General features: G+C 43.4%; 1 protein-coding gene across 11 annotated transcripts in view; it reads left to right on the top strand.

Moving 5' to 3' along the window:
• INPP4A (inositol polyphosphate-4-phosphatase type I A) overlaps positions 1 to 27,201 on the top strand; it is a 192,851-nt gene that overhangs the window by 69,684 nt on the left and 95,966 nt on the right. For 10 of the 11 annotated variants that reach the window (XM_073614663.1, XM_073614662.1, XM_073614665.1 and 7 more), the window contains exons 4-5: positions 10,988 to 11,032; positions 13,237 to 13,355. In XM_073614663.1, coding sequence (XP_073470764.1) covers positions 10,988 to 11,032; positions 13,237 to 13,355 — 164 coding nt within the window. Of the gene's footprint in view, positions 1 to 8,267; positions 8,458 to 10,987; positions 11,033 to 13,236; positions 13,356 to 27,201 lie in introns of those variants that run through there. The other variant, XM_073614664.1, reaches the window with a different exon arrangement.

Below are 27,201 nucleotides of genomic sequence, written 5' to 3'. Positions count from 1 at the left end.
CCCGGTGGGATGGGAGAGCCCGGGCGAGCGGCGGCGGGGAGGGATGTCCCCTCCCGTTGCTTACGATAACAGCCGAGCGCCTGCTGAGCCACATTGGTTGTTTCTACAATAAAGCTGACCGTCCGCTCTTAGGAACGGTACAGGGGTGATGCATGCAGCTGCATGCAACCCCCCGTTAAAACCCCTTGAAGCAATATCGGTCAGTTTTTTGACCGATGCTTCTAAAAAAGTGAATATCGGCCGTACTGATAATCGGTCAATTTCTAGGAAGAATACCTAAATTAGTGCAGTGAGCTGACCCTGCTTCCTTTGCCGCAATGAAATTTCAAGCAATGTTGTCAGTCCTGCACAGTTCTGTCCTGTTGGACTACAGACTACAGCTTCAACTATTATATATATATATATATATATATTATAAATAAATAAATCTCTTCGGGTGGGTTACTTCTGCTGTTTCTATGATGATACGTGTGGAGATCGATGTCAGGGTGGCCTCCCAAACTTCCACCAATATTCAATAGGATATATATATATTACACACACACAGCCCTCACAATTTCCACACGCCTGCTCACATTAGACGAGTGGAAATAAGCTGAGGGCGAGTGTGGAGCCGCATCGGAGTGGGGGGCAGGCGGGTGCCACCTGCAGGTGGAGTTGAATGGGAGCTGATTCTCCTCCCAGCCTCTGCCCCCTGTCATTCTCTTAGCAGGGCCTGGCATACAGCGGGAGTCGGCAAAGAACTATATGAGGTGGGGGTGGGGTGGGAACTGCCAACGTTTTCTTTTACTATTAACAAGCTGGTGATTGGCTGCTCAGACTTAACTTTGGCAGCTCCTGCTCCCCTGTCCAGTGCTGTACTCCGCTGTAAGTCTCTCTGCATCCTAAATCAGTGAAAGTGTAATTCGTTTGTTTTCATTTTTTTATAAATAATTACTTAACAAGGCAGTAATGATGTGCACAGTGCCTATAGTAGCCAATAAATTTTTTTTTTTTTTTTTTTTTTTCAAATAACATTTATTTTATTTTTTGTTATCAGCTTTTACATTACAAAAAGAGGTGTAATGAAGAAAAAAAATACAATTCGTGATATAAATCAGTTTTACAAGCATATGCGGACTATGTCCTTTAGTGTATTCTACAACCGTTGCAGTTACTTGTCTAACGTAGACATATCTGCATATTAATATCACATGGTAAGAGATAACGTCTTATATAAAGTAATAAAAATAACAAAAGTAGTCAGAGGAAAGAGTAAAGAAACAAAAAAGAATAGGGAGAGAAGAGGGGAAAGGTCACCATAGTAGCTCATTTACCTGGTTATAAAGGGTCCTCCCGAAGGTGCCACAGCCTCCAGACCCTGTCCTGCATCCTGGCCGTCATTTTTTCCATCAACTCCACATCTTTACTTCTAGCGTATAGTGCCTCAGGAGTAGGGGAAGATCTCTTTTTCCAATTTAATGCGACAAGACATCGTGCAGCCGTGAGAATATGGCGCACTAATTTCTTGTTAGTTTTGGAGATCTTTAGCGGGGACAAACCTAATAGGAAGAATTTTGGGGTCCTAGGGATTGGTAGTCCTAGAAGATTGGTCAGCAACTGCTGGACCTCTTTCGAAAAGGTGTCGATTAGTGGGCATCCCCAGTAAATATGGAGGAGGGTGCCCCTAGCTCCTAGGCATCTCCAGCAGCGATCTGAGCTGGCGGGGTAGATGGCATGGAGTACGTCTGGAGTCATGTACCAGAAGAAAATTATTTTGTATGCATTTTCTTTATATAGTGTGCAGAGTGAGCTCTTTGCTGCCTTAGACCATATCACTTGCCATTGTTCTAAGGGGATGTCTTCTTTGAGGGCTTTCTCCCATTTAGTCATATAGAGATGCTTACCTTGTGTATCCAGTGAGTAAGCATTTAATATTTTATAGATATCAGAGATTAATCCCTTCTGGGCCAAGCCAGTTAAGACTACGTTTTCAAAGGGGGTTAGTGGGGCGAATTGCAGGTCAGGTGCTATGGTCATGGCATAGTGGCGAATTTGTAGGTAGCTATAAAATGCCTGACGGGGCAGATCATACTTAGTTTGAAGTTCAGAAAAGGTTAATAATTTACGTGTTCTGGGATCTATTATGTTCCCATAATGAAACAAATTCCGCGATGACCATGGGTAAGACATTTTGAGAGTGAGGCTATCTGGCAAATGTGTTTAGTCTCCAGTTGTAGGGCCTGGGATTAGGGGATCCCAGGTCCAGAGTGAGCAGGATGGGTGCATGATCAGACCAGGATATCGGGAATATTCGTGCTTCACGTATTATTCTAAGAGTGGAATTATTAACAAAAAAGTAGTCAATATGGGAATGAGTTCTGTTGGGTGCTGAATAGAAAGTGTATTGCCGATCTCCCGGGTGGAGAACCCTCCAAGCATCAAACAGAGCATATCTTCTAGAGAGTTGGCGAACGAGCTTCGAGTCTCTAAGGGCTTGAGCCGTCGATGCCCGGGGGTTCACCACCTGGCGATCAGCAGACACGGAATGGGTTAAGTTAAAATCTCCCCCCACAACTAAGAGCCCATGATCAGATCGGAAAAGGCGAGTGAACAGTTTAGAGAGGAATCTATATTGTTTAACATTCGGCGTGTATAAGGCACACAAAGTAATCTCCTGGGTCTGCCACAGTCCCCTAAGAATGACAAAATGGCCGTGCGGGTCACTATAGTGGCCCGAACAAGTGAACGGGGACCGCTGTTTGATGAGTATGGCCACCCCTGCACATTTATGTGGTCCTGAGGAGAGATAGCTTTGGGGAAATTGCCTGGAAGCAAACGCGAAGGTGCTCCCTTTATCAAAGTGCGTCTCCTGGACAAATATGATATCTGCACCTGACTGTTTAAATTCCTTCAGCGCCAGATGCCTCTTTTTTATTAGAATTTAAGCCGTGGACATTTAAAGAGAAAATCTTAGCCATGGTATCAAATAAAAGGGGGGGATGTTTTACCTGATGCGGAGACGATGGTCCAGGAGCCAGGGGTCAGGAACGGACACACCTCGGGAGGAGATCCAGGCAAATTCTGCAATCCACACGGAAAACCACACAGTGATGGGGGGGAGGAAAGAGAAGCTGAAAAAGAAAAACATAGGTTAATACAAAATAAATCAAGACAGATCAGAATAGATCTTTTCATCTGACCTTGAGAGGTTGTTAGACCTAGGTCAGTACGGTTTCCCAAGGATCCACCCAACCTCGATCCAAAAGGATGGGCTAGGTGGATGCAGGGGAGCCCTATATTGATCGTGTAACAAATAAATAGCAAAACTGCTGTGATTATAATCACTTAACTTGGGGAGTGGTAAGCATGGAAGCTCCTACTCTCTCATGTCTCGTCCGAGACACGCCCATAAAATAGATCAAAAATTAAAACTGGGGCAGAGAAAAGGGGACTAACTAAACAAAAAATGTCCAGGGTAGATCCGTCAGCCTTGTGGAATGGCCGTACAGTCCATTAATAGTACACCCACGAAAAAGGGACGTGGTTAGTTCAGCCATTCCTGGGTTTTGTACCCTTGCGGGGGGTGCCCGCGTTCTGGGAGCAATTAGAAGGGGGAACCTTCTGCCAGACGGTAGGTGGTTGGGGTGGTGTAGCTACCAGGTCCCATTCCGGAAGCTGGGGAATAGGAATCCACAAGACATCACAAAAGTTATTTAGGTCTTCTGGGTAACGGAGGACAGCAGATTTGCCTTGGTGTTTCGCTGTGAGGCTGAAGGGAAATCCCCAACGATAAGGGATGTTTTCTTCTTGAAGTGTGTGCAGTAGAGGTTGTAGAAGTCTGCACTTTTGCAGGGTTATCCATGAAAGATCTGGGAATAATTGCAGCTGGGCATCCTGGAAAGTTACCCTGCGTGCCAGGCGAGCTTGCCGCATGATGTCTTCTTTCAGGGGATAGGAACTAATCCTACAGATAATGTCCCTTGGTTTGGAGGTGAGGTTCTTGGGGCGGAGGGCTCGGTGTGCTCTGTCCATTTCAATGTGGTTAGCTATAGGCTCGCCTAGAAGGTCATTAAATACATGTTGTAATATGTTGTGAATGTCCTCAGGGCCTTCCGTCTCCGGAACTCCTCTCACCCGTATGTTGTTTCTGCGCCCCCTATTGTCTAAGTCCTCTACGTGACGTTGCATTTCTCTTAGGAAGTTACGATGATGCTCCATGGAGTTGGGTTATGTGGACTGCTAGTTTAGTCTCTTGAATTTCTTCTTCGGCCATTTCCACCCTATCTGCTAGGTGTTTAAGGCCTGATTGTAGTATCTGTATTTCTGAACGGCATGTAGACTTTACATCTGCTATCGGCTGTTTAAAATCTTCTTTGGTAGGCATTGCCTGTAGATACGAGTACCACTCCGTGTGATTTGGGTGGGATTGGGCTGGTAGTGAGGTTTGCTGAGGTGGGAGTTGGTGAGGAGATTGCTGCTGAGAATGCGATGCAGCCTTGTCCCGGGGAGAGTGTGGTGGTCCCGAGGTTATGTTCCATGAGTCACCCCAGGGTTGTGCCTGGGTAGGCATGGGGGTCCTCGCGTCTTCCAAGCCATAGCGATGAGGGGCAGGTGATTGCATCTTCTGTGCATAAGTGGTGGAATGTGCAGCCTGTTCCCTAGAGGAGCTTAGGGCCTGTGAGAACGACAATCTCTGGGCTTTAGACGGAGGTGAATCAGGTGCGGAAATATTAAAGGCCGCAGGGGTCTCAGCAGACTCGGGGGGGGGGGGGTGTTGCTGGCCGGATACACCGGGCCTGGCAAAGCTGGAAAGTCCGATGAGAGATCGGAGGAGGCCGGGGATCCGGGGTCATCTCCTGGTAGGCAGGGATCCGAGGCCGTCCTCAACAAACAAGGAAATGCATCAGAGCATTGAGTGTAGTGAGGAGGAGGGAGGCCAAGCATGGCGGACTGAGGGCCATGCGGCAAGATCCCTGATAGGGCAGAGTGGAGGGTACTCACCGTTCCTGATGGGGAGGATATAGCCAGGGTGTCCAGCGGAGCCAGCGGGGGACCCTCCGGGGTCCGGCTCTCATCATTATCCGGCTGGGAGAGTAGCGTGGTGTTCTGGGAGGGGGCCACCGAGGCCTCCAGCGCCATATTGTCTGAGCCGGGCGGGGGTTGCGATGATCCCCGGGCTTTAGCGGATCGGGTGGCTTTAGATCTGCCCATGTAGATGTGGTTAAATGCCCCCAAATTAGCCTTTAATCACGGGCTGAGAGAGAGCAGGCGAGTCAAGCTGCCATCCAGGTCGGCTTCCGGTCACGCCCCCGCCAATCAATTTTTTATTTGTCAGATCAATCAAATATGCTTTATGTTAATATCTGTCTTTGTAACTTAAAGCGAGCTCCACCCAAAAAGGTGAAGTTCAGCTTTAAGCACTCCTTTGGCATGTCATTTTTGGGATGGAGAGGTGGAGGGGGGGCGATAGGTACCAAATTTTGACAGGTACCTGCTCCCACTTCCACTCGAGCCACCTAGATGGTTGGAGCAGAAGTTCTCCTCTCCCCCTCCCTCCTTGCAGTCGTCTGAGACACGTCACAGGTCCCAGAAGATTGCCAGACCAATGGGGAGGCGCTGTGATACATGCGCAGTGCGCACCCGGCTGTGGAGCCGCAAGCTGTCACAGCCAGGCGCCCACACTTGCAATGCCGGCATCGGGGAGAGGAGAGGGAGAGAACCGAGGGTTTGGGCAGCTGCATTGCTGGATCATGGGACAGGTGAGTACGTGTTTGTTAACCACTTCACGCCGGCAGTACGTCATATGACATCATGGACTTTCAGTGGTCATTTCTGAGTGATGCCTGCAGCTATACAGGCATTATCCAGATATCATTTTTTTTCCACCGGCGATTGTGTGCACTGCAAGAACAATCATAGCGGCAGTTCAGGCGGTTGATCGCTCTTACAGGCTCCGTCCCCTCCGGTGTTTCTCCAGTCTCACCCGTGCAATCGGCCGGAGAATGAATTGGTCGCCGCCAAAAGTTAGCCATAGAGATTTCTGGTAACCAGATGGTCCCCAGTCCTCTCTCTGACCCTCAGAGGCCTGAGCGCGACGTTATGACGTCACGTCCGGGCCAGCGGATGTAAACAATGCCGTGGTCTCGGCTGGAAAGGCTGTGACAGTTTTTTTTGTTGATCTTGGTCTTTCCAGCCTGAAGGAGACATGTGGGGTCTTATAAATTATAAAGAGGACCTGTCTTGCACTATTCCTATTAAAAGGGATGCTTACATTCCTTGTAATAGGAATAAAAGTGATGAAAAATTTTTTTTTTAAAGTGAAAGTGTAAAAATTAAAAAAATTTAAAAGTAAAATAAAGAATTAAAAAAAAAAAATTTAAAGCATCCCCAACCCCGCTTACCCACATATGTAAACGGTGTTCAAATCACAGATGTGAGGTATTGTCACGTGCGTTAGAACGAGAGCAACAATTCTAGCCCAGGACCTCCTCTGTAACTCTAAACCGGCACCCAGTAAAAAAAAAATTAAAGCGTTGCCTATGGAGATTTTTAAATACCAAAGTTTGGCTTTGATACCAAGCCAAGGTGAGGTAGACCAAGAAAGAATGCAGCCACAACTGGTGGAAGAATTGCTCAGGATACAAAGAAAAACCCACAGTTAACCACAGGAGAAATACAGGCTGCTCTCCAAAAAGATGGTGTGTTTTTTTTTTTTTAAGGAGCACAATTCAATGATACTTGAACAAAAAAGAGCTGCATGGTTGAGCTGCCAGAAGGAAGCCTTTACTGCGCCAATGCCACAAAAAAGCCAATGAGGCATGTCAAGGTGGTGCTGGGCATATTGTAACCAGGCTTTTTTGTGGAACGTACAGTAAAGGCTTCCTGGCAACTTAACCATGCAGCTCTTTTTTGTTCAGGTATCATCGTATTGTGCTCCTTTAAAAACAACCACACCATCTTTTTCCAGAGCAGCCTGTATTTCCCCTGGGTTACCCCCGGGTTTTTCTTTGTATCCCGAACAGTTCCTGTGGCAGTTTGTTGCTGAAATCTTTCTTGATCTACTTGACCTTGGCTTGGTATCAAGAGATCCCCAAATTTTCTACTTCTTATTAAGTGATTGAACAGTACTGACTGGCATATTCAAGGCTTTGGATATCTTTTTATATCCTTTTCCATCTCTGCAACGTTTCATTACCTTGTTCCACAGGTCTTTTGACGGTTCTTTTCTACCTCCTCATGGCTCAGTGTCTAGCTTGCTTAGTGCATCCATGTGAGAGCTAACAAACTAATTGACTATTTATACACAGACACTAATTGTGGTTTAAAAAGCCACAAAGGTGGGAAATTAACCTTTTAATTGTCATTTTAACGTGTGTGTGTGCCACGTTGTGTGTCTCTACCAGTGCCAAACATTCCAGGGTATGTAAACTTTTGATCAGGGTCATTTGGGTAGTTTCTGTTGTCAGTATGATTTAAAAAGAGTAAATACAGTTGATTGATAATAAATGGCTTCAACCAAACACTAACCACGAGCGAAAGAAATGTGTTTGTGCTATCATTCACATTCTCTGAAAAATGGCCAAAAAATCATAAATTCTGCCAGGTTATGTAAACTTATGAACACAACTATATACATACAGACACACACTACAATCCAATTCCATTTTTTTCACTAATACCAAGACATCAGAATGTTTTTCGGGGCAGACTGAAATGGGCTGGAGTTCTGAAGAGAGTGATGTATAGAATTACTTTGACCTTTTGTAAATGACACTGTGAACATATCATTGGTTGAAGCTCTTCAGTGTTGTGTGCTAACTTTGTTGTGAGCAATCATTTGTTAAATGTCCTGATGAAGTCAGTGACGCATTTACAGAATGTTGTGAATGTATAAGGGCTTCTTAGTCAACATGTTGTGTCTATGTTATTTTACAAAAATTTATAGCAATTATGACTATGGCACCATAGTTAAAACAATTCATTTATTTACCAGGAATATAAACATTATCAGAGTATAGCAAAACCTAGTTCACTGATGGGACCGCCCATATAGTGGAATAGAAAAGTTCTCTGTAATGTGGATACCGTCATGGTCCCTTGTGTAACTAATTACATAACACCAAGAGTGATAATACTGTACCAGCTGAAACTCACCAAGAATTATGTCTACTAACGCTGTGAATATAAGCAAACGCATTGCTTGGTCATTTTCACTGAGTTTTTCTTAAGAATTGTGTATTTATGTCAGTATAAGCACCTGTCATTCTTATAAGTGCTTCCTGGTTCCTTTTCTTGAATAACCTGATCGGCTGAGTCCTGGATTCTACATTATCTTCTCAGAAGGGCTGAGGCATAGAGTCTAAAGAGCTGCCTGTCGTCTTCAGAGATCCTGATGGAGGAGATGAGTTTCACTGCTGAAGGCTCCCGTGTGGTGGCCCTCCGACTCACCCAGCCAACTACCTAGGACAGGATTAGGTACGGTGGAAGAGTTTCTTGAAGCAATGAGATGCTGGGGTCACAGATCAGTAGGGAATACAGTACAAGCCGGCAGGGGTATACGGAATCACACATATAGTGGGAGCTGGTAGGTATTCTCAGGATCGCTGGAAGCAACCTGGAATGCACAAGGACACAGTTCAGGAAGCTAGCTTGGAGTTTACAGGGGAACACTGACGTAGGTTACAGACTGGCTGAAATACACAGAGAGAAGTCTAGGTGAATGGAGACTGAGTACTTGCTGAGGTACATAATGAAGTTACAAGTACACTTGAGTGCTCAATAGATAATATAGGTGCTGGGATTCAGGTTATAGGCAGGAACACACAGGGAGTAACTGAGGATAGCTGAAATAGGGGCACTTGGGATCACATGAGCAGGATGAACAATAGGGGGGGGGGGGGTGGAATAGTGGCGAGGAACACAGGCAATAACTAGGAATCCTAGGAGGCAAAGGGGGGTCCAAGCTGGTAGCCTTTTAAGCTCACTCTGTGTTTGGCTGGAGCGCCAACGGAAGCAGGAAGCTAGTTGGAGATACAGAGGGTAGGACCCGACGCTGGAATGTGGAACAGGTGAGTGTGACACATTGGGGGAGATATACAAAAATTGGTTAATATGCACAGCTGCACCAATCCACTTCAGCTTGTTCAATTAAGCTTTGACAATAAAATCTGGAAGATGATTGGTTACTATGAACAGCTGCAACAGTTTTAGTAAATCTCCCTCGTTGTGTATATGTTGACTATATGTGACTTCATATTGTATCCTTCAGCATGTGTTTTAGAAAAGTTGCTTGTGATGGTGTTTTTATATTTATTGTTCCTCTTTAGGGAATAGACTGTATCCCTTAGGCTGGCCATACATGGTCGAATTTCAAAAGAATTTTCTTTTGAAAATCAGAAATTTTGTGGGTTTTGTGATCCGATGGTGCCACCAGTGATTTCAAAATTCGGCCAACCAAGCCTTCAATTTCACCTCATGTTGCTACAGAAAAGATATTTTGTGGTTGGGAATCTTCTTTTCTTTTTGGGAATTTTCTTTTCTTGTACACGCGCATGTCTTTTTCGATTACATTTCCTGCACGATTCTCCCATCATTGATTAGAAAATCGTTCCTTTTTTAAAATATTTCCAACATGCACGATTTACTTAAATTCGATGGCTGCACGAAAATCAGCTGTTGCTGCAGCCCATTAATGGTGCGAAATTTGAACGAAAATTCTTAGATAAGATTTTTGAAAGAGAATTCTTTCGAAATTCGACCCATGTATGGCCTGCCTTAGTGCCTGTGTCAACAAGAATGCAAAACCTGCTTGAAGCAGGCCAGGAGCGCAAGTGCAGTTCAAATGCAACGGATGATGATTCAAAATGATGCCATTGACCCAAGCCTAAAGCCAGTCATCACAGTCCCTTACTGTGATAGACTCACACAGGCAAGAGGCTAGCATTCAGTCCCCTCCAAAAGCCTCTTACCCACTGACTATGGCCCAGGGAGAGAGGTTTGCTCCTAGTCCTCTCCAGAAGCCCTTACCTCTGTCACACTTACATTGGCCTTTATTCTCTGTTCCCTACTATACTTGTTTTTCTAGAGTTATATTGTGCAGGGCTCTGTCTGTAATAGCATAGGTCTGCCTCAGTCAGAAGGAACATCCAAAGAATGAATGTTTTATCACCACTAATGAAATGTGTTTGTGTTTTGGGTCTCCAGAAGCTTGTTCTTCTGCAGAATCCTTAATCCTGTCTTTTTTAGCTTCTGGATAGTATACTGAATAACATATTTGTCACAGTTTGTGAAAAATGGTGTCTCTGGTACTGGGACATTATGTCCGTAATGTTTCTTTTTCACAAACTACATTAAAGGAATGCAGCAGTGCAAGTACCTCTGCAACTTCTGCTGTGTTTAGATGTTTTTTCCACTATGGAAATGTGTATTGTCTGTAATTACCTGTCATTCTGAAAAAAGTGCTCATTGATTTTAATAACTGGATTGACTTAACACTGAATTCTACATTATCTTATCAGCCCTATGGCTCATTTTGTAGCCAACAGTGCCCATAGGCATTAGATGACAATCTACTGATCTGCTTATTTTTGGTGAGTCAAATGATTTTATGTCTACAAAACATTGCTCACTGAGGCTTACTAACAGTGGACGGTAGGGGGAGCTTGGACAGGCTTGAAAATCATGTCTCCAGCAAACTTTCCCAGCCCTAACCCATATACCAAAACACTAGCACTCGTCTGCTGTGACCATGGGTGTACATACTGGATGTTGGCTTATACAGATGCCTGAGAGAGCTTGAATTGTGCCTAAATACCCAACCGTTCTCTAATGTCTTTGGGATGCTTAAATCCTCATTGTCACTATATGCGAAATTTGCAACTCTGAACTCTAAAATTTCACCAAGAAATGTTTTCTCCCTGTACATATAGACTGCTTTTACACAGTTTTTTTCAAAATGTAACCGTTTCTTGAATTACTGATTACTGTACCTGTATTTTATTTTCAGGAAACTTCCAAGACCCAGATGAGCCAATTTTGGAGTTTAGTTTGGGTAAGCTGCATCCATTTTTAGATAACCTAAATTATTTAATACACAGACACAGAGTTGAAACTGAGCAATAGTTTTGATAAAGGGGGCTCCTTCACCCCAGTGAGATGCTCTGAACACATGGCCACTGGTGTGCGCTGGCAAGGCGCAGTACTATCTATTGCAGCAGCAATGCGATGTTGTGGCTTGTGTCGCAGTACGCTGTGGTTTGAACTGACAGCATAGGAAACAAGGAATTATTATTATACAGGATTTATATAGCGCCGACAGTTTACGCAGTGCTTTATAACATTAGGGCAGACAGCACAAGTACAATACAATTCAATACAGGAGCAATCAGAGGGCCCTGCTCGTTAGAGCTTACAATCTAGGAATTATGCCTTATCTTTGCATTGGGACAGTGCTGGAAATAGCTGCAAGCTTAGCCCCAATGCATCTGATTTAAACAAGCCCTTAGGGTAAAAACCAGTGTGTTTTTTTTTTTTTTTTGTTTTTTTTTTACCTTGATAATACAGTGCGCTATTCTGAATTATGCTTATGGGTTCTGATGTTTAGGCAGAAGTTATAGTCTGAAATATGGGGTTAAAGTCCAATTCACTTTCCTTCAATTGGCCTAAATACATTCAGTGTGCATCAATGCTCAGGCTTCCTTCTGGTTTGCAGAAATGTAGGTTTGACTCAGAAGGAGGCTTGTCAGCCTGTTGCAGAGGAACTGTTGCTTCTACATAGCAGTGGTCCTTCTTTGCAGACTACTGATGGGGGACAGGCTTTTCTACTTGGGCAGTGGCTGCTTTCCCAAAAAAACAACTGTAAAGTCCCATGCACACTGGGAGCAATCAAGATTCTTTCCACCCCTAGCAGGCATGATTTCATTTATATTGAGGTCTATGTCTTATGCAACTTAACTATGATTAGGGCCTTTTGAGGCAGAAATACTTAAGCCAGTTTGCTTTTAATGCTGTTACAATAAAGGAAAGCTTCAGAGAATTATGCTGTGCTGGTTATGTGCTTTGCTTACACTGAGTGTTTAGCCGCAGTGCATGGGGCTCTGGTGTTTAGCTGGGGGAGGAGGACAGACTTCTTGTGCTCTGAGCAATAGTCCATGGGCGTATATTGCTCTAAAGGTTCATACTGCTAGGTGCACTGTCCACCCCTGTCCAGTGCAGCAGCTGGCAGCCTTTCACAGGATGCCAGCAGTGGGGCTCGATGGGGCACATTTGCCCTCCACCAGTACCTAAATGCTAGAGCCCCATGCATTGGGGCTAAACGTCCACTGTGCATGGGGCCCAAGTCTTGGAAAACCTTTCTGTTTTGTTGCTCACTGAATGTATTTAGAAAACTTAAAAGGAAGGCTCAGTTAAGCATTAAACAGGTCGCTTTAAAATGAAATGATTGTGGAATAATGTTTGTCTGATGATAGTGGATTGTCCGTTTTGTACCTGTAACAATAGAATTCTGCATAATATGTATCCTCCTAAATCCTGAGACCCGATTCTCTCCCCATAGCGAAAAAAGTTTTCATCTGATAAGGGCCACTGAACAAGAAAACCGCACAACAGTTACAAATTATGCTTTTAAGTTCTTTCACTTACTGTATGCAGTATGGTTACAAATACTGCACTAATGCACATCGATCTGCAAACCAAGTGCCAAGATTATTATTTGGCCATACAAATTTTACAAGATTAGGTTACTTAACACTAAAGCTGCCAACACCAGAAGAGTGTGCAGTTCATTGCACCTGACTGACCCTTAAAAGCCTTTTTCTCTTTGTCTGGTAATCTATTCTAAAGGCCATACCTTGGAAGCACCTTGGATTGCAAACACAGCACTAGGCCAATCCCTGAAATAATAATGAAGGCTCGGACCTTTTCAGCATGTATTATCTTGGCATCTGACTTAGTTTATATAATTATGTTTTGCTATATACCACTGTGCAGAAACATTTAGTATTACGCTACAAATTTTGATCACATATTGATTTCAGTCAGACCTGTTACTGCATACTGGTGGAAATGAATATATCATACATTTGAAATAATTTAGTAAGGATCAGGAAGGTGCCTATTTTCTTATCAGGTATGCTGCAGTAAAGGAATAGCTGAGATATTGAGTATATATTTGTAGGTTGCAGAGAAAAGATCTAGCTTGTGAAAGGTGGTTTGCAAATGACGTTCCATAAAACATTGTTTTCTCTCTCTTCACAGCTTGTAGTGAGCTTACTACCCCATCATTGGATCGGAAGCCAAATAGCTTTGTTGCTGTTAGTGTCACAACCCCACCTCAGGCTTTTTGGACAAAGCATGCCCAAACAGAAATCATAGAGGTGAGCCTTGCTTTACTAGGCTGTGAAATTTTATTTTCATACGTTAATAACATTTGTGAATTAGGTCTGTTGCTCACACTACCTTAAGCAAAGCGGCTACTTGGGGATATATACTGTGTGTGTGTGTGTGTGTGTGTATTGTGATGTTGTGGGGCTTTTCGCTTAATGGTAGTGCTTTCCAGAAATGCTGTTTAAGGGCTTGCTGGTCCACTTTAATAAACAAAATGGAAAAGTTCACACAGAAAATCGTTTTTCTACGCAGGGGTTTCCACCATTGACACGAACATCAATGGGTTCCTATAACATGTACTGTGAAGAATATACCATACAGCACTGCTGAATTGAAAGGACACTGGCAAACATGAATAACACATTATTTTAAAAAAAAGTATGCAATCATCTTTTATGTTGTACAAAGGGGAACATATGGTACAACACAAGAACAGCTTGAATTTACATGCAAGTGGATTGTTTAAATAAAGACATTGAAAAAAATCTGGTTCCAAATATGTTACATTTGCTAAAGACATCTTCATTTTCTCAGTGTTTTTCTGCCTATGTACTAAACATAATGATCCGATTCACAAATTCATGATACCGCTTCCAGGTCCTGTGCTGTGTACACTTCAGCCATGGGGGATGCTGCTTCTAGGATCCATCGTTTCCCAATCTCCGCTAAAGCTGGCCCATACACTAGTAGAATTGAATTTGGAAACTCTCTCATTTTAAGAACATTCGTTCATTTTTCTAATCATTAGTGGGTTCAAATGGATGTTTGCTTTCAACCACAGTGACTAGAAAGTTCAAAAGAGCAAAATCTTTCCAACAGTGTGATTTTTTTTTTTTTTTTTTTTTTGTTCGAGAAAGTTCATTCACTCCAAGGTTGAATGTTGGGGTGCACTCACACTGGCAATTGTAACTGGTACCAGGCACCGTTCACCCCCTTAATTTGGTTAGTTTGTGTTGTGTATGCTCCAAATTGTGCCCAGCAACGGTTAAAGGGGAAGTCCACCCTAATACTAAAATCTCTACATCTGCAGGCATCCACGATCTATGACTATCTAGCCCTGTAAAGAAGAAATCAGTATACATACCATTTTTGAAGCCGCTCTGGTTCAGTCTCCAGCGGTGGAAGCTCTGCAGAGGAGACAGCCGTCAATGGCTGTGAAAAGAATGGGAAGCGACGTCACCCATAGATTTACTATGGGGCTTTCGTTGCCGGATGCCTCCTCTGCACCCACCTACACAGAGAAGACGTGGCTGACAGCTCAGCGTGGGACTGGAACGTCTTCAGAAAAGGTATGTATAACGATTTCTTCTTTATAGGGCTAGATAGGTTAGTCTTAGATTGTGGATGCCTGTAGATGTAGCGTTTTAGTGTTAGAGTGGACTTCCCCTTTAAGCATACTGTATCAGGGACCACTTAGAAGAGGTGCTGGGCACGGTTCACCTGTGGTCTATTATGGTTTGCTTCAGTATGAGTGCAAACTGTGTCAGAACACAGAACTCTCCATAGAGGACTTTGTACAGAAGCAAAGATCGCTGTGGTCTGGTTAGCAGATATAATGTAAAACTTGTTTCACACGGGCTTCAGCTTGTATTTGAACAACAAGCTTTGACAAAGCATTTGCAGAGCTTCAGTAAGCACTGGTGAAGCCGTTAAAGTATCATAGTATGTAAATGTTGAGCACAGATTCTAATGGGAGTGTTGATTGCGACCTTAAGTAAGCTGCAGGCTTTCAACAAGCTTTAAAGCAGAGTTCTACACATATAAATGTCAGCAGCTATAGTTTATAGAGAGAGGAAGAGGGGGGGGAGGAATAGGGAGAGAATAGGAATACCCCCTCCTCAAATAATTGGGACTTTAGAGGAAAAAACTGAGTCTAGTAGGTGAGAATCCAACAAGCTTGATAAAATTTAACAATATTTATTGAAATATAATTAAAAATAGTATTGTCAATACATATACAAACATATGACCATCCAGTAGTAAAATCCAGAATTCATACGTGACTAAAGCCAACATGTTTCGCAAAAGGATTTTCGCTTCATCAGGGCTAGACACGATGTCATTGATTCATTTAAACTGTGTAAACAATGAACAGTCTCAGATTATATCGTGGTCATACATAACATCAGATCATAACAATGAAAGAACATCAATTATATGAAATTATTGCTCACCTACTGTTAAAATTTCAAAGGAATAAGGCTATTACCACCATTCACCAGACATCAACCGCTGAACCAACCAGCACGGACTGTCCCTGGGTGCCAGATCCCAGGCAGACAATACCGGTAGGAGGCCTGGACCACACACTTAGGGCAATATAGACTGGTAACCCGTACTGAAACAAAGACGGGAAACCCATAAATTCCACTGATTCAAAATAAATCATAACTAGTACTAACGACGACCATTGATGGTCAAACAAAGAGGAAAATTAATATGATGCCCACATAGATACATTATTCCTAGGGTATATTTAAACCATATATAGTATTTTAGAAGATCCAAAAAATATATGATTATTTGAAGTGCGGGACAAAACCCACCAATGAATTGCTTGGGATATCTATGTCTTTATTTTAGGGGGGGGGGGGGGAGAGAAAATTTTCCCATTTGTAATAAATGGCCAGTGAAGATGTCATGCCTGTATCCATAATAAACCAGTATAGCTAAGCCTATAATGCTAGTAGTGCAGGGACCCTGTGAAGTAATCCCTTAGGTTATGACAGAAGATCCCCCAGTTAAAAACATATCCAAGTGGAGCAAAGCAAGCGCTAACAGACAACACCGGCGCCTCCATCTTTTAAGTGGTGCGGTCCCATCGGAAGCAATCAGGTCAGAGTTGACCCCCAGCATTGCTTCCGGTCCGGACGTCCCTGCCAGGATGCGAGCGCACCAGGAGAGCGGACGCATGCGCGTTCCACCCCCCAGGATGCGCGCACATTGCCCATACTTCGCCATTGGCGTGAAGGGCAAATAGGAGCGGAAAAAAGCTCCGCCCCCTAGGCAGGGACGTCCGAGTCCCCCCACCACAACAGGCAACCGTTACTAGCAGGCAGCGGAAGTGATCCAGGGGAATGGCAGAGAGCATAGATACAGGTCCAACATGGACCAGATACCTTGAGTTTGATACATAAACATTTGTAAAACAACAACAGAATACAATATAGAAATCATATATGCATGGTTCCCTAGGTGATCTTCCAATCTAATCCATCATAATTTAAGTGAAGCAAAAGAGAACAAAAAGAAAACAAAAAGAAAACAAAAAGAAAGAAAACGAAACAGAAGGGGGGGGGGTTTCGGGGCCAGTCAGCCTATATTTCCATCAACACATATGGGGAATAGCACCATCTAGTAGATGTTAGTAATATTATACAGCTGAAGGTGGGTGAGGGCCTGCCTGCAGTATCATATATATATCATCAAATGTCAGCAGCTAAAAAAAGTGTAGCTGCTGACTTTTATTAATCAGACACTCACCTGTCACACGGTCCAGTGATGAAGGCGAGTGAAGCCCCGCTCCTCTCCCCCTCCTCCCTGCGGCGCCGGCATTGTTGGTGTGGGCACCCGGCTGTGGCTTCACAGCCGGGCATGCACTGCGCATGCGCGAGCCGCAATGCACACTATGACTGTCTGGGCAAACATCTGGGACCTGTGACGTGTCCCAAATGATTGCCGAGAGGGAGGGGGGAGAGGCTATCTCCCTTCTGGTGTCGCGGTGCCCTAAAAAGAGGGTATCCGCTCCCCCCCCAAAAAATGACATGCCAAATGTGGCATGTCAGGGGGTCACCTTCAATTAAAGCAGAAGTTCCATTTTTGGGTGTAACTCCGCTTTAAGAAGTTGCTAGTTCCAACATGTAAGTTGCCATTGTTCTGTGACCGCAAAGAGCATTTGGTTTCCAATGCTTTTAATGATGTACATCTGGGAGTTTGGGCTGGGCTTCAATGTGAGCGGCAGGGGCGGATCCGGGGGGGGCAACGGGGCAATTGCCCCCTCCGAGAAATACGGGTGACTGTGAGAGCAGGGTGTGAGAGAGAGTGAGGGCGGCTCCGTGAGTGAGAGCCGGCGGGCGGCTCCGTGAGTGAGAGAGCCGGCGGGCGGCTCCGTGAGTGAGAGAGCCGGCGGGCGGCTCCGTGAGTGAGAGAGCCGGCGGGCGGCTCCGTGAGTGAGAGAGCCGGCGGGCGGCTCCGTGAGTGAGAGAGCCGGCGGGCGGCTCCGTGAGTGAGAGAGCCGGCGGGCGGCTCCATGAGTGAGAGAGCCGGCGGGCGGCTCCGTGAGTGAAAGAGGAGCCGGACGGCTCCGTGAGTGAGAGAGCCGCTGGGCGGCTCCGTGAGTGAGGGATCCATAGGTGAGAGAGAGAGCCGCCGCTAACATGTGCCGCTCAATGTGTTTGTGGGCGGGCTGCTGCCTGCTGGCCAATCAGGGAGCCGGCGGGCGGGGGAGCAGAGAGATGACATCTCTCACCGCCCGGTGCCCGCCCTGCATCCCTGCAGTTCCCCCCCACCATGCAGGCAGCTGCGGCAGCAGAGAGATCACATCATCTCTCTGCTGCCTGTCTCTGGGACACAAGAGACCACCTTAGCAGGTGGGAAGTGACAATCTTCATCTGGTGACAGGCAATGTGGCAAGTGACAATCCGCAACGTGGCAGGCGACGTGGCAAGTGACAATCTGTATCTGGTGACAAGCGACGTGGCAAGTGACAATCTGCATCTGGTGACAGGTGACGTGGCAAGTGACAATCCGCAACATGTGGCAGGCGACGTGGCAAGTGACATGGCAAGTGACAATCCGCAACGTGGCAGGCGACGTGCAAGTGACAATCCGCAACATGTGGCAGGCGACGTGGCAAGTGACAATCGGCGACGTGGCAAGTGACATGGCAAGTGACAATCCGCAACGTGGCAGGCAACGTGGCAAGTGACAATCTGCATCTGGTGACAGGCGACGTGGCAAGTGACAATCTGCATCTGGTTACAGGTGACGTGGCAAGTGACAATCTGCATCTGGTGACAGGTGATGTGGCAAGTGACAATCCGCAACATGTGGCAGGTGACGTGGCAAGTGACAGGGCAAGTGACAATCCGCAACGTGGCAGGCCGCAACGTGGCAGGCGACGTGGTAAGTGACATGGTAAGTGACATGGCAAGTGACAATCCGCACCGTGGCAGGCGACGTGACAAGTGACAATCTGCATCTGGTGACAGGCGACGTGGCAAGTGACAATCCGCAACATGTGGCAGGCGAAGTGGCAAGTGACAATCTGCATCTGGTGACAGGTGACGTGGCAAGTGACACATTCGGGGCTCCCACTGATTCTGCATTATGGTGAGTTAAACTATTTAATTTTTTATAACAATGTAATTATAGTAATAATGCGCTTCAATCATCCTGACACCATAACAACCATGGTGCCATGATGATTGAAGCGCCAACACCAGCCATTTCCCCGATAGATGTACCCCAAAAAAATATATTTTCTGGCAGTGCCCCTCCCGAGACTAGACTCTGGATCCGCCCCTGGTGAGCGGACGTGTGCTGAATTAGCTCCTGACCTGACCTGACCTGCTGATTGCTAGCCTGATATCAGCTGAGGGCAGGTATACCAGCGTAGGTGGCTCGAAGCTGGGACGTGGAGTGTGATTGCTGTGGGGATAGAGGGAGAAAGACAGATCGGAGAGAGGGGAGAAAGAGCGGTGAGGTGCTATGCTGAGTTGAGCCGAGCCAGAGGGAGACCGAGGTGAGCCGTTTATAAGTCGCTGTAAATCCCAGCGTGAATATTCGGCGGGTCTCCCACACCCAAACCCGAACCCCATGCTCTGTATCCTGTGCCCTAAGCACTATGATTTGTGCGCTTGGCGCTTGGAGCTCTTAGCGATCCGTGTACCGGGTCCTCTGCTCCCATACAAGGCTGAATGGATCTGGTTGGATTGGGTCGGTAAAATGCTGACAAACAGAAGTGGCTCGGACATACGTGCTTATCTGTTCACCTGATCATCTGTTACCCCTCTGTTCTACTGCTCTATTGGACTGTACTGAGCCCCGGAGTGTCACTGGACATTTTATATCCCCGTATACTGAAGCATTAGTCTGTTGTCTGTTGAACTACACTACAGGAGGAGTACAGGAGGAGCAGAGAGCCATTAGAGCGCAGCAACACTGGTAAAACGCATGATTTGGAGAGGAGAGAGTGTAGAAAGAGGAGGTGCGGTGAGTGATTGGAGATCCTTTTCTTGACCTGTTTGAAAAGAACTCCCTGTAACTGTGCTGTGGGAATGTGCTGAGGGGACTATGCTGATTTATATACAGGAACATTCGACTGTATTTCTTTGCGACTAAATTTTTTCTTTTTTGCTTGTAAAAAGTTTTGGAGCATTTAAGTTGGTCTCAGTGCTTGACGTATTTGAAATGCTGGAAGCATATATATGAAATGTTTGATATTTGAAGTACTGGATATACCTGAAAAGTGTGAAACTATTTGAAAGAACGGAGATATCTGAAATTCCTGAAATATTTGAAATATTGGAAATATCTGATATATACAAAAGTTCTGAAAATATCATAATAATTTTGAAATATCTGAAATACAGTGGGAATGGAAAGTATTCAGACCCCCTGAAATTTTTCACTCTTTGTTATATTGCAGCCTTTTACTAAAATCATTTAAGTTCATTTTTTAACTCATTAATGTACACACAGCACCCCATATTGACAGAAAAACACAGAATTGCTGACATTTTTGCAGATTTATTAAAAACGAAAAACTGAAATATCATATGGTCCTAAGTATTCAGACCCTTTGCTGTGACACTCATATATTTAACTCAGGTGCTGTCCATTTCTTCTGATCATCCTTGAGATGGTTCTACACCTTCATTTAAGTCCAGCTGTGTTTGATTATACTGATTGGACTTGATTAGGAAAGCCACACACCTGTCTATATAAGACCTTACAGCTCACAGTGCATGTCAGAGCAAATGAGAATCATGAGGTCAAAGGAACTGCCTGAAGAGCTCAGAGACAGAATTGTGGCAAGGCACAGATCTGGCCAAGGTTACAAAATAAAATCTGCTGCACTTAGAGCACAGTGGCCTCCATAATCCTTAAATGGAAGACGTTTGGGACGACCAGAATCCTTCCTTTAGAAAACAGGTTATTCAGAAATAATGTCAGGATGTTGGGCCCCCCGGAACAGAAGGAAGGAAGAAATGCTATAGAATTTATTAAACATTAGCTGTTGAAGATTTTTGACAAAAAGCATTTTTCCCCTTTCTTCTCTGTCGAGTGTGCTTATAGGATATCAACAAGACCCCCCCCCCCCAGGAAAGTTTACATGCCCATTTATTGTTAAAATGCTGCATTTTGGTGACAGAGATAACTTAATGGATTTGGCATGAACAAAGGGCATTATAGAAGTTTAAAGGGTCAAAAATTTTTTTTTACCCAGATTACTCTATTGAAATACAAAAAATGAGGGTAGAATATTTAGAAGTTAAAAAACGTCTTCATAAACTCCAAATAACGTACAGAATGTTATACCTGGCTAAACTGAGGATTATTTAAAGGCGAGAAAATTTTTTTTTTGATAATTCTAAAAGGGCCATAATATGGCTGGACAAAAATAAGCAACATTTGTCTTCTGATTGCAGAGATAGACCCAGCTGAGAAAGTCATTATTTTTCCTGCCCTGTCCTATTGGAATCCATACAAACTGTATCAATATCTTCACAGCAATGCTTAACCCAATTATACATAATATATAGAGCTTATAGGACACGAGCTAAACTATATCAATGGGGTAGACGGGAAACATCAGAATGTCCAAAATGTTCAAGAGTATCTGCTGACTTAATGCATATGCTTTGGAATTGCCCTAAATTGTTTAGATATTGGCAGACTGTGATAGAAACGATTAACCAGGTGTACAAAACCTAAATACAGATAGATCCAAAAATATGTTTGTTAGGATACTTAGAAAAAGAAGTATATACTCCGGCAACTAGATTAATCATTATTAGGCTATAAACCGAATTCAACAAAAGAAAATTATAGATGAAATAGTGGCGCTTATCCCCAGGTGGGGAGATGCCAAACACTCTTATCCAGCCAGTGAGCTGAATACAGACAGACGTGACTAGAGAAAAAGTGAAAAAACATATATTGCTAAATATCCCAAAAAGTAAAAATTAATATTAAATAAAATAAATTATTCAATATGAGCTAATATAAATTATAACACTCAGTGAAAGTGATATACAAATATATAAATCCAAGAAAAAATATATAATGAAAATTGAACGCAGTAAATATCTATAAAGTCCAGAAACCAATCAATCGTGAAAAATAATCGTGAAAATATTTGAAGAAAGTCCAAAAAAGAGTGAGGGTGACTCCAAAACTGCTCAGCTGTGTTTTCAAACATCCACCACACCTCTGTGACGTGAATCCACTCCCTGCTGAAATTCAAACTCACCAGCTGTTAAGGCCTCTCACTCTCGTGTTTGGCCTGACAGAGCCTCTAACCCACTTACATGGGGGTTAACATGCGAGCATACACCTCCACTGCTCCATAGGAACACCGCTTTTCTCAGGTTGGTAGTATGACATAAAAATAAAAGAAGCTCCACTAGTGTAATCTCGTTTAAAAGATTTAATCACATATAAAACAACTTGTAATGAACTCACATTTAAAATAAAATAACAGGCAAGTCACTTCACGGCAAATGGAGAACTCCCACAGCACAGCAAGCAATAGCAACTGAAATAACAACAGGCAGGCCACGGAGGTGTGTGTGCTCACGTTCGTCTCACCCGTCCGCAGCACTTCCCTTCACTGGAGCTCCGCTCTGTCCCCCTTCACTCCCTCCTCTAGTACTTGTGTGAGATCGCCGTGTAGCTACGCCCCGACATGTTTCATCATAAAGATTTAACCATGGGGTTGGCTAACCGGCGAATCAATCAAACTATTTAACCACACCAGAATTAGAGTGGGCGGGTGCAATTCACTCAGTGTTCACACACTTCCTGTGTCTCCTTGTGTGCAATCTATAGCCCTTCTCTTCATTCTGGTTCACAGTTCTATAATGAATATATTTCAATCAATATTTAAAAGGTATTTTACAGATAAATGCGTGGCGATCAGCTTAACAATATCCCTTCCCTCTACATTAGAACGCTAACCATCATACCAAGGGGTTATTACTTCCCAGATATTTCTCACACAGGTTGAATTGTCTTAAAACGAATCATTTCTACCCCACATTAGAAGTCAGTACAATATATCCACATTCATAATGAATATACATAGTGAAAAATATTCTTGTGAAAAATATTAAAAATAAGATAATAGAATAAAAATAAAATGAAATTAAAAATTACAATAAATAATAAAATATAAACAATTAAAATAAAAAAAAATAGAAATAAAATAATAAAAAATAAAAATTGAAAAAAATAAAAATTAAAAAATAATAAAAAAAGTCAAAAAAAAAAAAATAAACAAAAAAAAAAAAAATGTTCTGCGATTTGCACTCTCAAAAAAAAAAAAAGGAGAAAATAGTGATAGGAAACTACACAATAAATAATAATTCCTAGTGAAAAACATGCATGTATATAGACATCTGCATATACAAATATACATGCATGTAGGTGTAAGCATAAAAGACATAAGTACAGTGTAAATCTTAATATAAAATTATAAGTGTGCAATCATATTTAAATATGAGCTACTACATTATCTCGTACACGTCTCTCAATTTCCCCATGTGTGACATAGTCTCTCGTGAAAAGTGACCATTGCAAATCCGTGATATCACTATTTAATTAATGTGTACAATATATGTATGTGCAAACTGCATTCTAATATCTCAACAATAATGAGAAAATTATATAAATAATTTGTGAATATCTCAACAATAGTGAAAAAATTGTGGATGGTCCAATAATGTACCCATTATGTGTCCCCCTGACTTCTAAACTCTGCCCATGTGTTTAACATAGTTAACTGTTACTGATGAAACAGTTGGGGTCCAGTTCTATGTTCATACCTCTAGGGAACAAACATTTTAGGAGAAAGATTCATCGAGTTTCTCTCCCAGAGAGATCCCTAACCCGATTGGATCCTCTCCAGGACTGATAAACTACATCCACACCACAGAATTGTAAAAGACTTGGGTCCTGATTGTGTTTCTCCTTGAAGTGGAGAGACACACTGTGGTATTGGAAACCCTTTTGGATGTTAGCTAAATGTTCTGCGATTCGCACTCTCAGTAATCTCTTCGTGCGGCCCACATAAAATAGCCCGCATGGGCACCATAAAAGATAGACTACATAAGAGGAATTGCATGTTATAAATTCTCTAATCCTGAACGTTTCATTATCCGCATTAGTAATTTGAGTCACACCCCTATTAATTACTTTCACTGTTTTGCAACAAATGCATTTTCTACATGCATAAAATCCCTGTAGATCAATTTTTATAGTTTGGTCATTTGGTCTATTTAAGATTTTTTTCACTACCCTTTGGCCAAAACTTGGGGCCCGTCTATATATAAATTTAGGGCGACTCGGTAGAACATCTCCCAGGTGTCTGTCCCTGCACAGAATGTGCCAGTGTCTCTTAAAGATCATCTCCACATCCCTGTACTGGTGATGGAAACCCAAGATGAATCCTAGCTGGTGTTTATTAGTTGGTGCTATACAATCTCTCTCTTTCAAACATTCTTCCCTAGGGATGTTAGCTACCTCCTGGATGATATTATTCAAAGCATCTCCTTTATACCCCTTTTGCAGGAACCTTTCTTTCAGAATATTCAGAAAATTTACTGAGGTATCGCTAATGACATGATCCAACCGAATATTGTTCGAGTTGTTATTAAGGAAAGAGATTAAATCAATTGCAGATTCCCTTGATCCCTCCCAGATGAGCAGGAGATCATCAGTAAATCTACGATAAAATCGCAGCTGGGCGGGTTTTGGGTTAAACCCCCGTCTATCTTCCCACTCTGCCAGAAATAAGTTGGCTAGGCTGGGAGCATATTTGGCTCCCATCGCCACGCCAACCTTCTGGGAGAAAAAAATGCCCGTCATACCAGAAGTAGTTGTGGGTCATGCAAAAATCTAAAGCATGACCCACAAACACCTTCTGTACATGAGGGATATCATCCCTCTTACTCAGGGCCCGGTTCAAAGCCAGTGCCGCATCCTTGTGCTGGATAATAGTGTACAGTGAGGCCACATCGGCCGTCACTAAATACACTTCTGAGGTTGGGTCAAATTTGACCTCTTGTAGAGACCGAAGTAGGTCAGTGGTATCTTTAAGATAGGCTCTAGTTGCTTTTACGCTAGGTTGGAGGAATTTATCTAAAAACTCCCCCAAACGAGCCGTCACTGATCCTATGCCATTCACTATAGGACGTGCCGGCGGTACCCTCACATCTTTGTGGATCTTTGGCAACGTATAGATGATTGGGATGCGGCATGAGCTGGGGACCAGGTAGTTTTTTTCTTTACCATTTAGGGCATCCATGCTGTAACCCCATTCTACTAAAGCACTTAACTGGGCTCTATATTCATTGGTGGGGTCTGAAGATAATCTACAATATGTAGTGCGATCTCCCAACATATCCACCAATTGCTTAAGTTTTTTCCAAAATTACTACCCCTCCCCCCTTGTCCGCTGGTCGAATAATATCTTTTTTCTTCTCTAAAGATTTAATGCCCTTTATGATATAGTCAGGATTGACCCTTTTGATAGGGTTCAGTCGTTCTATATCGGTCAGGACAAGGTTTTTGAAGACTTCAATGAAGTGGTTACTTGAATTTTGGGGGTTGATCAGGGATTTATTCCTCAAACCCGAATCTATTCTCCTCTGATTCACAGTGATATCTCTCCTTGGTGCAATCGGATGACTCAAAAAAAGTTTTTTAATGTTTAATGTGCGGATAAATTTATGGGTGTCAATGAATACCTCAAATTTATTCATTGGTTTTCTTGGGGCACATTTCAGCCCCAAGCCCAGTATATTTAATTCATTATGATTGAGTTGTGTCCCACTGAGATTAAAGATTCCATCATTTACACATCTCTTGGTCTCTTTTTTGGGTTGTTTGGCTCTACCTGCTCTACACCCCCTTCTTCTCTTGGAAAGGGTATAGGTTCTCTGTTTGGGTAGTGATCTGTACCACTCCTCCCCCCCCCTGTTGTTGTTGGGGCGAGTAATCCCTCTGGGAGTTCCTCCCCCCCCCTCCCCCTCTTTCCTCGATGCCCTAAAAAAGGTTGGGGGCCAGATCTTTGGTAACTGGGATACTCCTGCTCATTACCTTCATAATCACTTAAGGGTGCATACCTATTATAAGTGGGGATCTGATTCCCCATATCTGGATAATAGTTATGGGGTGGAGTAGAGTACTATTTATTGCAAGATACTGCAAGATGCAAGATAATAGGATACTATTTATTGCAAGAAAATTAAAAGCAATAAAATGGATATCCTCCAGAAGCCCATCATATGAGGAATTGCGGATACAGGTGAATGGTGTATTGTTAAAAGAATGGCAGGTATATAAGAATGGGGGTTTAACAAATAAATTTGGTGAAATGTGGGGACCCTGGCTGTTGTTACCAGGATTGACACCATTTATTTTAGAACCAGATGGAAGCATAGGGGCATATAGATCATTTATCAGTTATAGAATAATTAAGGTATGATGACTCAAGAAAGAAGGAATGGTGAGGGGAGCTTATGGACGGAGGGGGATTGGGGACGAGGGGGGGAGGGAGTAGGGAGAGAGGAGGGGAAATTGGGGCTGCGGGGAGGGGAGTGTTTTGTTTTTGTTTTTTGTACATTAATGTGTTTTGGAATGTAACATGGTTTTTGTTGTATGAATTCTGGAAATGTTTTTTTTATTTTCCATGTTTGTTTTGTTTTATAATGTATCTGTGATGAAGAAAAATACTAATAAACTGATAACAAAAAAAAAAGATGTACATCTGGGTATGCAGCAAATTGAAAGTGTAACTCTTAATTGTGGTGTCACCCTTTAGTGCCCCCTCTACAATATGCTGTCTACATTAGGTACATTATATGACATTGTGCTCATAAGTTTACATACTCTGGCAGAATTTATGATTTCTTGGCCATTTTTCAGAGATTATTAAAGAGGAGTTCCCATTTAAAAATAAATAAATAAATAAATAAAAGTCAGCAGCTACAAATACTGCAGCTGCTGACTTTTAAATGGACACTTACCTGTCCCAGGGTCCAGCGATGCGGGGGATCGAAGCCCCGCTCGTCTCCCCCTCCGTTCGGTGCCAGCATTGCAACTGTGGGCGCCGGGCTGTGGCTTCACAGCCGGGCACCCACTGCGCATGCGTGAGTGGCGCCGCGTGCCGTGTTTGGCCGCTCAGTCATCTGGGACCTGTAATGGGTCCCAGATGATTGACAAGAGGGAGGGAGCAGAGCTGAGCCCTTCCTGTGCCAAGGGGAAGTGATGTCACCAGCCCAGGCACTGAAAGAGGCAGACTACGAGGGACACCCTAGCAACAGGCATTTAGAGGTGAGTAAAAAAATAAAAAATTTCCACATTTTTTATTTTTTTATTTTTTATTTTTTTAGGCACATTCATGTATTTTTTTTTTTTGGGTGGAACACCACTTTAATAACACAAAAAACAAAACAAAACAATTGTCAAAGGATCTGCGGGAAAAGGTAGTTGAACTGTTTAAAACAGGAAAGGGATATAAAAAGATATCCAATGAATTGAGAATGCCAATCAGCAGTGTTCAAACTCTAATCAAGAAGTGGAAAATGAGGGGTTCTGTTGAAACCAAAC

This window comes from Aquarana catesbeiana, linkage group LG02, assembly GCF_042186555.1.
Source record: "Aquarana catesbeiana isolate 2022-GZ linkage group LG02, ASM4218655v1, whole genome shotgun sequence".
Classification (NCBI taxonomy): domain Eukaryota; kingdom Metazoa; phylum Chordata; class Amphibia; order Anura; family Ranidae; genus Aquarana; species Aquarana catesbeiana.
This window is presented reverse-complemented; position numbering and strand designations above follow the sequence as displayed.